Raw genomic sequence first — 13,172 nt, 5'->3', positions numbered from 1 at the left:
ATTGTGTCCTCTAGGATACACATACATATATGTGTATATACATGTACACATATATAGATATTTATATATCTATATTTATGTATATATAGATATATAAATATACATATATCATCTGCTTTCCTAGTCTTTCTTCTCTTTATTGCCATTTCTACCTCCCTATAAGAACATTTGAGACTGTGATATTAGGGTCCAAATGTAGTGGTTCCATTATCTTTACTATGGGGGAAATGTTTGTTCTGGTAATCATTACAGATGCTTTCCATTTCTTCTAGTTATTCTTTTGTTTTTGTTTTTAATTGCCCTTGGCATGACTTTGCTTGGTTGAATCTTTTGCCAAGCTTTCTTATTTTCTACTCTCTGGAAGGATGCTACTTTATGAAATAATACTGCTCATAATCAACCACTATCCTTCTTCACAAGATTTCACAAATGAACTTATATTGTAAACTGGTATTGCCTTTATCCACCATCTCTCTGCTTGGAAAGTAAGTCAATTGTTGCTGACTACGGCTCTTCCTGGGCTCTTTTTGTCTCTTTGTTGTAGAAATAGATTTAAAGTAGTTAAATTTCTGTATAAAAACTGTGTCAATGTTGTTTCTGATGTAAAACTGTGTCAATGTCATGTCTGATGTCCATTTCGCATAGCTGATAGAGATAAAACCCAGGATTCTACAGACCCAGGAAACTCTCATTGAGGAAATTCCCTCAGCCTATATAGATCAGCATTATCTCTGCAAAGGATAGTTTTAGAGAGTTGCCTGGGATTCTGAGAGGTTATCATTTGCTCAGGGTCATACAGCCAACATGCGTCAGAGTTGGGAGTTGAACCCCAGGTCTTCCCAAAGCAGACATCAGTCAGCTCTCTCCCCACTGTGCCACACTCTTTTCATTGCTAGTCACTTGTCTAAATAGTTCAGGACTGACTTGTTTTAGTACTCCTTATCTTTTTCTCATTATGATTTTTTTTCCATCTTATTTTGGAAAAATATGGTCTTTGGCCTGACACATCAGTGGTCTGACTGTATACAGACAGCTTACTCTGGTATAATTCCCACACTGATTTTTTAAAAGCCTTTTGCTCTATGTTAAAATATAACTGATTTCATTTTATGATGGTATTTATTGCTTGCCATGCTCCAGAGCTTACCATTTCTGTTCTTGAAGAAAGGGTTCATTATATAAAAAGTGTATAATCTACAAGTTTTTGGACTCTCTCATTCCTTTACCCTGAATCATGCTTCTTTAAAAATAGAATTCTCCAGGGTGGAGCCAAGATGGCAGCTGGAAAGCAGGGACTTGCCTAGGGCTCTCCCCCAGGACCCTCCAAACACCAATAAAAAATGGCTCTGAACAAATTCTAGAACTGCAGAACACACAAAATAGCAGAGGGAAGCAGGGCTCCAGCCCCAGACAGCCTGGATGGTCACTGGGTAAGGTCTATTGAGCACGGAGCTGGGAGAGGAGTGGAATAGAACCCAGAGTGGGCTGTGCCTGGACCAACCACACTGGGAGCCAGGCAGAACAGGCCCTAGCACCCTGAATCAGTGAGCTGTGGCAGTTACCAGACTTCTCAACCCACAAACACCAAAGAGAGCAGAGAAGGTTAGTGGGAAAAACTGCGGGGGACAGAGTGAAAGGAGTTCACCATTCAGTCACTGCCCAGGGGGCAGCGGAGGTGGTGCAGCTACAGAACTATAGCTGCAGTTGCTTCTGGCCCCAGGCCCACCTGGTGGGAGGATATAAGTGGCAGATCAGAGCAGGAGTGCAGAGCCTGCTGAAGATCTGAGTCAGGTCCGGGTTGGCAGTTCTTGAGGGAAGAGGAGTGCTGGTGTGGCAGAGCTTGCTGTGAGAAATAGCTCTGAAAACAACAGCACATCCCCTCAAGCTTGGAACAAAGTACTCTCTACCCTACAAGCCATCATACCCTGACGAAAAACTCAAGGGTCAAGTAGTTGGCTAGGAACATGGCCAGGCAGCGAAAAAGGACTCAGATTCAGACTCAGCCTTTGGAATCTTTCTCTGGTGACAAAGAAGACCAAAACATACAGCCAGAAGAAGTCAACAAAGTCAAAGAACCTACATCAAAAGCCTCCAAGAAAAACATGAACTGGTCTCAGGCCATGGAAGAGCTCAAAAAGGATTTGGAAAAGCAAGATAGAGAAGTAGAGGAAAAATTGGGAAGAGAAATGAGAAGGATGTGAGAAAACCATGAAAAACAAGTCAATGACTTGCTAAAGGAGACTCAAAAAATACTGAAGAAAACAACACCTTAAAAAATAGACTTAATTAGGTGGCAAAAGAGCTCCAAAAAGCCAATGAGGAGAAGAATGCCTTGAAAGGCAGAATTAGCCAAACGGAAAAGGAGGTCCAAAAGACCACTGAAGAAAATACTACCTTAAAAATTAGATTGGAGCAAGTGGAAGCTAGTGACTTGATGAGAAATCAAGATATTATAAAACAGAACCAAAGGAGTGAAAAAGTGGAAGACAATGGGAAATATCTCATGGGAAAAACCACTGACCTGGAAAATAGATCCAGGAGAGATAATTTAAAAATTATTAGACTACCTGAAAGCCATGATCAAAAAAAGAGCCTAGATATCATCTTTGAAAAAATTTTCAAGGAGAACTGCCCTGATATTCTAGAGCCAGAGGGTAAAATAGAAATTGAAAGAATCCACCAATCGCCTCCTGAAAAAGATCCCCAAAAGAAAACTCCTAGGAATATTATCGCCAAATTCCAGAGCTCCCAGATCAAGGAGAAAATACTGCAAGCAGCCAGAAAGAAACAATTTGAGTATTGTGGAAATACAATCAGAATAACACAAGATCTAGCAGCTTCTACATTAAGGAGTCAAAGGGCTTGGAATATGATATTCTGGAGGTCAATGGAGCTAGGATTAAAACCAAGAATCACCTACCCAGCAAAACTGAGTATCATGCTCCAAGGCAAAATATGGACTTTCAATAAAATAGAGGACTTTCAAGCTTTCTCAGTGAAAAGACCAGATCTGAATAGAAAATTTGACTTTCAAACACAAGAATCAAGAGAAGTATGAAAAGGTAAACAAGAAAGAGAAATCACAGGGGACTTACTAAAGCTGAACTGTTTTGTTTACATTCCTACATGGAAAGATGATGTATATAATTCATGAGACCTCAGTATTAGGGTAGCTGAAGGAAATATACATATATGCATAATACATACATATATATACACATATATGTGTGTGTGTGCATGTGTGTGTGTGTGTGTGTGTGTGTATATATATATATATATGTATACATACACGCACACACACAGAGGGCATAGGGTGAGTTGAATATGAAGGGATGATATCTAAAAAAATAAAATCAAATTAAGGGATGAGAGAGGAATATATTAAGAGAGGGAGAAAGGGAGAGATAGAATGGGGTAAATTATCTCACATAAAAGTGGTAAGAAATAGCAGTTCTGTTGGGAGGGAAGAGGGGGCAGGTGAGGGGGAGTGAGTGAATCTTGCTCTCATCGGATTTGACCTGAGGAGAGAATAACATACACACTCAATTGGGTATCTTACCCCATGGGAAAGAAGGAGGAGGGAGATAAAAAGGGGGGATGATACGATAGAAGGGAGGCCAGATAGGGGGAGGAGGTAATCAAAAGCAAACACTTTTGAAAAGGGACGGGGTCAAGGGAGAAAACTGGATAAACGGGGATAGGATAGGAAGGAGCAAAATATAGCTAGTCTTTCACAACATGAGTATTGTGTAAGGGTTTTGCATAATGATACATGTGTGGCTTATGTTGAATTGCTTGCCTTTTTAGAGAGGGTGGGTGGGGAGGGGAAAAGGGAGAGAATTTGGAACTCAAAGTTTTAAAAGAAGATGTTCAAAAAAAAAAGTTTTTGCATGCAACTAGGAAATAAGATATATAGGCAATGGGGCATAGAAATCTATCTTGCCCTACAAGAAAGTAAGGGAAAAGTGGATGGGGGGAGTGGGGTGACAGAAGGAAGGGCTGACTGGGGAATGGGGCAATCAGAATATAGGCCATCTTGGGGTGGGGGGAGGGTAGAAATGGGGAGAAAATTTGTAATTCAAACTCTTGTGAAAATTAATACTGAAAACTAAAAACTATTAAATAAATAAATAATGATTTAAACTAAAAAAAAATAGAATTCTCATATTTATTGCCCACCTATCTGCCCATTATACTGTTGTAGGAACTGAATCAAATCAATCTTGACTTTCTTGCTGAAAACAGAAGATGGAAGTTGCAGCTAAATGGAAAGATGGTTCACAAGTACATCTTGGAGAAGCAAAGAAAGGATTTGGCAGAGTTGGTTTTGTCATATTTATCAACTGGCTTTCCACACAACACACTTTTAAGTTTAATCTGCATAATTAACATTTTTTTCCACCAGTTTCTTAAGTCTAGGCAATCAATAAAACAATAAATCAAGCCTTGATTTACAGCATTTGCCTGTTTCTAAGGTATAAATGCTCACATTGAAAATTTAACAACTGGCTCTCAAAAGCTGCTTTGAGCTGGCTCCAGCTCAAAGGCATCAAGAAACTTCATTTTGTGGAATACCTGGTCATCTCATATTGCAGTACTTATTATTAGAATTTGCCAAAAGACTACTGCCAAACTAACTGAAGTTTATGCCTCAGTAATAGTCACTGAGGACGAAGAGGCAGAGGGATTCTATCAAAAAACTGATGAAATCTCCTAAAATAGATAAATAAATACTCTGACATTTGATGACTTCAATGCAAAGATAAGGCTGATGAAAACCACAGGACCTGGGGATACAAAGATAAAAATGAAATAATCCCTGTCCTCAAAGAGCATACATTCTATTCAGGGAGACGTTGTTGTTGTTCAGTCATTTCTGACTCTTTGTGACCCCAATTGGGGTTTTCTTGGCAAAGATATTGGAGTGATGTACCATTTTCTTCTCCAGCTTATTTTATGGAGAGGAAACTGAAGGAAAGAGGGTTAAGTGGTTTGCTGAGGGTCACACAGCTAGTAAATGTCTGAGGCCGGATGTAAACTCAGGAAGAGAAGTACAAAGGAATGGGCAGAGGTACATAGCAGGTAGAGGGATAAGGAGGGGCCTCATTTAAGTACCTTATATTTGAGCTAAACTCTTAAGGAAACTGGGAATTAATTGCAACTTCAAAAAAATTCTTGATGAAATATACCTCCCACCTCATGCAAAGAGGTGCCAGACTAGAAGTAGAGAATCAGGTGTGCATTCTCAGACAAGGCCAGAAGAGAAGGCTTCTACTAGGGGCAGGGAGGGAAGAATTGTGTATGGGGAAAGATAGGAGGAAAAAGGAGCATCAATAAAACCTCTTTTTTAAGAACAGAAGAAAAAGGAGGAGCAAATGGAGACAAATAGAGTGATTTCACTAGTCTTATTAAATTTAATATGCATATTTCTCTTTTAAAAAAGACTACATAATAGAAGCTCACAGTTTCTTATATAATCTTTCCTTTCCAGTTTCTTACGCAATATTCTTTCTCATTGTAGAATGCAGGCGCCTTAAGATCAAGGTCTGTTTTTGCTTTTCCTTTGTATACCCAGCCCACACAGGAACCTTCTATGCTAGTCTATCTCAAAGTCATTGGCTAGGGCCCACCTGATTTGCCACTGTTGAACTTGAGGCCCCATCAAAGGAGGGACCCCTTTGTATAGAATGGTCGGGGTGATGGGCTGAAAGTTGTGGGGACAGCACCTTTAACCACATTTTGCTTATGGCCTCTGAAATTGAAACTGCCACCTCTACTTGCAATTCATTGGTGAAAATGAAAACATAGACATCTTAGGGACCCTCTCTAAATCATGAACCAGTATATCAGAGTCTAGGTAACACAATGGATAGAGTACTGGGCCTGGAGTCAGGAAGACTCATTTTCCTGAGTTAAAATCTGGCCTCAGACACTTACAAACTGTGTGACCCTGGGTAAGTCACTTAACTCTATTTACCTCCATTTCTTATCTGTAAAATGAGCTGGAGAAGGACATGGCAAACCACTCCAATATCTTTGTCGAGAAAATCTCAAATGGGTCACGAAGAGGCAGACATGACTGAAAAATGACCCAACGACAACCACAAGATCAAGGTCAATATCCCCCTGCCTGCCTCCTGTCATGACTAAGCCCAGTCACCGTGGTGCTAGGAATGAGAAGCTGACCACCATATGGCTTAGCTGACTTACCTGGAAGGGGTATTTATAGTGGCAAGGGATGCTGATGTCGCTCTTCACAATCTCCACACATTTGATTCTGGAAAGTTCAATGGAACCCTTCAAAGTTCGCTTTTTCTGTGGAGAGAAAATCATAACTCTAATTAAGCAAGCAAAATTCAAGAGTTCTGTCCAGATGCTTCTGAATGACAGAGGCAGTGATATAGAGGAAAATTCTGAATTTGCAGTCGGGGACCTGAATTCAAATCCCAGCTCTTCTGTTTGCTACCTTGTCTACTAGGTGGTACAATGGATAAAGCATCATACCCGATATCAGGAAGATTTGAGTTTGAATCTGGCCTTAGATACTTACTAGCTGTGTGACTCAAGGCAAATCTGTCTGTTTCCTTATGTGTAAAATGAAAGGGTTGGCCTTGATGACTTCTAAAGTCCCTTTCAGTTTTAAATTTATGATCCTGTGATTAAAAACTCTCCATCAGCTTCTTCCCTTTCCTTCCCCAGCCCTTAGTTCTCCCTCCTAAACCCTCCCCTGCCAAAGTGACTGTGATCTGGTCTATCTCCACCCTTCAGTGAGAATGATTGCTTGCTCTCCATAACAGATACAGATGGGCTGCTGACTCACCATCAATAGGACATGCTCTGAGTTGTTTTTCCATTAGTGATGATAGGTTTGTATGGTCCACATAATCATAGATAGAAAGCTGGAAGTCATTTAATCCAACCCCTCATTTTACAAACTAGCCCAGAGAGGAGAAATATTTTGTCAAGGTAACACAGGTAGTAAGTGGGAGAGCCAGAATTTTACCTCAAGTCCTATGATTCCAGGTTCAATATTCTTTCCACTGCAAAATACACAGTACTTTACAAAATTTCCCATGTGACTGATGACACACAAATGAGAGGCAGGCAGTTGAGGTTTAGGTTAAGTAAAGTCTATGGTCATAAGCACAACAGAGCTAACTGGTTTACTTATGGTTCCAACTCAGTGCCTCATTAGTTCAAGAAATTAAACCCCCCGTAGCCCTAAATAACAACACTATGAGCTGGAGAAAGCTGACATTCAGTATCTCCTCCTCATCACTTCCTGTAACTGGCAGGTCCATTTATTTTCCTTTCACTAGTTATGGTACCATTATGGTGTTGTACTTGGACCTGTTTTTACTATATATCACATTCTATGCCTTCCCCTTTGTTGTATTCCCATCAAAACTTGCCCATCCCAGGGGTCTTCCTATGCTAGCCTGAAAGAGTAATCTATGGTAAGATGTTTGTGACTTCCTTAGGATCACCTGTGGGAGTCTATTGTAAAACAGTTCTTACCCATAGAGTTGGCTATATTACCTATAGGGCAGGAATCTCAAATAATCCACGGGCAAACCACAGTACATTTACAGTATCGTGGTTGCCCTTGCAATAGAAAAAAAAAAATTGCATGAGTATTAGTAGAAAAAGCCAACCTTCCTACATTCTTGCCCCCGAGAAATCACCAATTGGGACACATACATAAAAAAAAATGTTGTTTAGTACTGCCCACAGTGAGATAGGCTGCTTTGGAAGATAGTGAATTCTCCTTCATTAGAAGTCTTCAGAAATAGACTGAAGCATACTTTTTTCACTTTCTTTTTTCCTTCCTCTTTTTGTTGGAGTTTTCTTCCACAAAATAACTAACATAGATATATTTTACATTGCACACGTATATCCTATATCGGATTGCTTACTATCTCGGGTTGGGGTGGGGAAGGAGGAAATGATAGAATTTGGAACTCAAAACTTAAAAAAATCAAATGTTAAAAATTGTTTTTACATGTAATTGGGGAAAAATAATTTTTTAAAGAAGTCTTCAGGCAGAGACTGGATACCTATTTTTTGAGGACACTGTAATGGAAGGTCTAGTTCAGCCACAAGTTGAATCAGTTGAAATCTGAGATAGCATTCGAACCTAAAGCTCTATGATTCTAGGACTGTGGCTTCGTAAAATGAAAGCAAACCAGGATACAAAAAGTAGCACCTCTGTCATCGACTTAACTTTTGCCAAGTTCCTTTACGTCTCTGGAACTGTTTCTCCATTCGTAAAATGATAGCTGCTAGGTGGTCACTAAAGTTCCTTCTCATCCTCAGAGCCTATGGACCTTACATGGAGGATTAGTAACAGCCTCTATGGGCACACCGTCTCCTCAGACACAAGCTAGCTTCTCTTTTGAGTCTGCCACAGCTGGGATTAAACACTGTAGCTCACACCATAATCATAGCTCTTTATTTAGCATAGCTCATCTGAGTAGCTTTCAAAACAGGCTGAATACAAAAGATTGTTTTCCTGCATCCATCAGCAACTGCCCTCAGCCACATGGCGCATGGACTTTTGAGTGACAGAGGTTGCAAGGCTTCCAGTTCTGTACCTCTGTTGTACTCTTGATGGTTTATCTGATGCAATGGAAGTAAGGATAGTGACAGCAGTCTTCATATCTCTTTGCTGATGTTCCTATATTTGGGGACAAGTTAAAAGGTATCTTTTAAACCTTTGCCAAGTTGAAAAACTAATGTGGATGCTTCCATATTTCTTCTGATTAATGGCTGATTGTTTATTCCTTGTCCTTATCATCTTTTACTTCTTTATTTCATTTTTATTTAATGGAGGAAGGAGGAGAGGTAAAAGGGAGAATAAGGTGGGTAATTTCATTAGAACTCCCAGTGAGCTAAAAAAAAATGATAAAAGAACTTTCAGTGGGGAAGCTGCCTTTACTGATGTGGATTGGCAGCACCTGCTTTGCAAATTATTCTTAGAGATCGGCTGAGGAAACTGAGAAGTTGGGGACTTGCCCAGGATCGCATTGATTGTGTATGACAGGAGCTAGATTTGAACCTAGGTCTGTCTAATCCTAAGTTAGCTACTATACCACACTGTCTCTGTCTTCCCTATTTGTTAATGTTCTTCATCTGACCCTTTGTCATTTAAATTCTTAGTGCAAATAACCTCTCTAATGTCTAACATATGGGAAGCATATGTCAGTGATATATGAGGATATATGAGGACCAGTCAGTGATTATGAGGATCAGGAGATGTTTTTCCTGGAGAAGAGAGGACTTTGGGAGGGGTTGGTGGGTGGTAAGGACATGATAGTTGTCTCAAATATTTGAGGGTCTATCTTGAGGTTTTGGATTTGTTCTCTTTGGTCCTAGAGAGCAGAAGAGGAATGAGTGGAAATGATAAACAGACCAATTTAGGTCTTATTTCAGGAAAACTTATTATAAATGAGAGCTCTCCAAAAAGTGGAATGGGCCACCTCAGGAGGTGAGGGATTCTCCATCTTTGGAGGTCTTCCAACTTTGGCTAGATGACCAGGTGTTGGATTTGTTACAGTGGGGATTCCTTTCACGAATGGATTGGATTGGGTGGACACTGAAGTCCCCTCCAACTCTCAGGTTCTGTGATTCCATGATTCTGTGAGCACTGGGGTAGTTGTTGTTCATTCTTCATTCTCAGAGGACCAATGATATCACAAGGGTGACGTCTTGACTCGCACGTGGATTGGACATGAGTGGGGCAGAACTGTGTAAAGTCTTCAGCCTCATTCTTTCCTCCAGAGTCATTAATGTCCAATGATAAGACAGATGTCAAAACAATTGGCGATGGCCCAGGATGAAGTGGGTGACCTTGGCCTTTCTAAATTAAGGTTTTTCCCAGGTTTCAGTAAAAAGAATAAGTGAGGGCAAGTAATTGATAAAGCTTGGTTCTTGTCCCAGCTCTGTCACAAGTCTGTGACCTTGGGCAAGTCATTTTCCCCTTTGTGGCCTCATTTTCTACATCTGTAAAATGGGAAAGATGGGTTGGGCTAGATGCTTCAAATCTATGATGATAGGATCCTCCCCTGTCTAAAGGACTTTGATGATATCAGCATGGACACTTCCAGGAGATAGGTAAAGAAGACTTGAAATACGGACAATGAAGCTAAATTATATTTTGAGAGTCTGGATTAGAAAGAAAAGTCTATATGGGAAGCTCTAAAATTTCAGGTGAAGCCCCCTCAATTCAAATTCAAAAGACCTATCTTTGCAGGCAAAAACTTGCCCCAAGGAGTTTTCAATATTCTTTTATTTTTAAGTGGGAAGCTGAACCAAGATTGTGGTTCTCCCTAAGACTCAAACCAACCTTTCTTATAAAGCTTGCCTTTCTGATGAACCCATAGCTCATGTGTTCGAATGGGCTTAATACAGCAGCCTTAAAGTCCTTTTTCATTATCATCTTACTATCCATGTTTGCCTTTAGAAGCCATTCTGCTCTCTCTTTGTCCTCGGTCACAATTTCCTCCATGGCCTCCTCTTCTGATGCAACATGGGTCCTGATGCCTTAGAAACAACAAGCCAGCTGTGCCTGAGTGAACCATGGGTCAGGAGGTTAAATACAATCCTGTGTCTGGGAAGTGTCTATTGCCCTATAATCTCCCCCAAACAACTGTGCTATTTCTGAAAATGCCAGGGTAAAATAGTCCAAGAAAAACAGTAAAAGGTCACTCTCGTAAGCCAGAGGGAGCCTAAGCAAAAACCTGGCTTTGGTTTTCTGTTTGTTATTCTGTCTGCCTACCTCAGAATTATATTGTCCTTTGGTCTCATCTCTTTCATCAGCTGGGTGCCCAGCTAGAAGATATTTGGCAGCTTCAAGGCTTCATGTAGGATACTTGGCATACATACATCACAATTCAAAGGAACAAACTATTTATGTCTGTACGCATGCAAAAAATGCAGACTCCATAAAAATGTGTCTTTTTAATCATCCTTTAAAGAGTGCATTTTATGGTTGCGTGGCTCAGTAGATAGAGGTCCAGCCTTGAGAGCAAGAAGTTCTAGGTTTAAATTGTGCCTTCAGAATACACTAGCTGTGACACTTAGGCATAACTTCATCATGCCCGAAGAAGTTCTCTAAGACTGTTAAGGTACACAGTGATGGATGGAGCATGGTACCCATCTCCAATAGAAATATGATGGAATCAAAATGCAGAATGAGACATACATTTTTGGGTAATAGCTAATGTGGGAATTTGTTTTGCTTAACTATACATGTTTGTTACGAGGGTTTTCTTTTTTTCAAGGGTAGAAGGAGAAAATAGATTTTTGTTAATTTAAAAAAATTAAATTTAAAAACAGATTTAAAGGCCATGAGGTACAGATGAGTTATCAATATACATTGGTGGAGGGAGTTTCTAGAACAAGAGTTCCCTTCACCAATGAAATCTGACTCTTCCTTACAGTCCATGGGCTGGATTTAATCCCACAGCCCTGATTTGTTACGCTAGACTCACTGCTATAGTCTTATCATTGGCTTGTCACTTCAGGCAATTTTAAAACTGTATTGTTATTTTCCCAGGGATTGTAATGATGGGTCACATTTATACACACACACACACACATACACATACACACACATATATATACACATACACATACATGCATACATGCATGTATGCATGCATGCATACATATGGTATCTGTGTATGGTTGGCTTTTACGTATATGTATATATATTATATATATATATATTCCTTATGAAGTACTTTATATATATCATCTCATTGATCCTCACAACAAGCCCAGAGGAGGGGAAGAAGGCAAATATTATTATCCCCACAGAATAGATGAAGGAACTAAGATCAGAGAGGTTAAGTAACTTGCCCAAAGTCACACAGCTAGTAAGTTATAGAATCTAAACTAAAACCCAGATCTTCTTCTCCCAAGTCTCCTGCTCTTTCCAGTATAACCATGCCTAACTTCCCCAACCCCTAGTCCTGGGATTTTCCTCAACATCTGGGATAATACCATGAAGGCAGTTGTCTATTCCACCCATACATAAGGACAGCACCCTACATGATTTAAGGGGACTTGGTTTTGTTGATGGTGGTTTGTTTAAAAAGAAAAGATCACTTGTTATAATGGATAAACTGTTGGATTAACAGTCAGGAAATCTGGGTCCTGCTTCTGTATCTGCTGCTTAACTAGCCAAGTGGCCTTGGGAAAGTCTCTGCCTTTTCTGGTCCTTATGTTTCTCCTATGTAAAATCAGGTGGCTGGATTAGAAAATGTCAAATGTCCCATTCAGATTCTGAGGTTCTATGATTCTGTTAGCTACTTAAAAAAAAAAAAAACTCCAGGGATCTCCCTGAAGATTCTAACATTGCCCATATGAAAAGTACCCAGGATGAATCATGAGTTCATTTACTTCCTGAGGTCTTAATTTTATACACTTTACGTAGAACACCGTATTTACCCCCAAGCCTTCCCCTTCTCTCCTAGGATACAATGTCAGTACTGACTCAAAGTAAGAAGTACTATTAATAGAAACACAAGTGCAGCTCTCATCCAGCCATGGTTGGGTTTTTCCTGAAGGTTCTCACTGAAACCCTACATGCTAAACTAAGGAGATTTGTATTTGGCAGAATTGAAGGTTTGAGTGGACAATTAGAAAATGGCAAACTCTAATCAATCCATGACTTTGTCCTTTCTTCTTTTCCATAAGACTTTCCTCATATAGACATCATAGTCACATAATTTTCCTCCTTCTCTGGTGGCATGAGGTGCCATCCAGATCATCTTATAATGGGCCATTTTATCAAAGATTGTACCCTGATTACCACTAAAAGAGAGGACAATATTTGGCATAGACCCATCACATTGTGAAATTGACAGCAGAAGATGGCAGCAGAACTGTGACCATATGTAAATTTCCTATCAAACATGTAAAAGATCTGGCTGGCTACTGTGGCAACCATATGACTCAGTAGTAAGTCTCAAGTCAGTCACATTCCCTGGGACTATTAGCCAGCATTGCCTGTATCTTATATGGATACAGCTCCCTGTGAGTTAGGAGATTTTCTAAAAGGAAACTGTTAGGTGTACAAAATACTGATCATTGGTCTAACGTGACAGATAGTTAGTTCATCGGAATGAAGCAGAGTTGAGATTTTTACTCAGATACTTGGAGCCAAA

At 39.9% G+C, this 13,172-nt stretch overlaps 1 protein-coding gene across 1 annotated transcript in view; it reads right to left on the bottom strand.

The window, feature by feature from the left end:
• ITK (IL2 inducible T cell kinase) overlaps positions 1-13,172 on the bottom strand; it is an 83,199-nt gene that overhangs the window by 53,965 nt on the left and 16,062 nt on the right. Inside the window, exon 2 of the mRNA XM_036753022.1 lies at positions 6,211-6,315. Within this exon, the coding sequence (XP_036608917.1) occupies positions 6,211-6,315 (105 nt within the window). The remainder of the gene's footprint in view (positions 1-6,210; positions 6,316-13,172) is intronic.

This window comes from Trichosurus vulpecula, chromosome 3 (assembly GCF_011100635.1).
Source record: "Trichosurus vulpecula isolate mTriVul1 chromosome 3, mTriVul1.pri, whole genome shotgun sequence".
NCBI lineage: Eukaryota > Metazoa > Chordata > Mammalia > Diprotodontia > Phalangeridae > Trichosurus > Trichosurus vulpecula.
The sequence above is the reverse complement of the archived record's forward strand: the minus strand, read 5'-3'. Positions and strand labels throughout refer to the sequence as shown.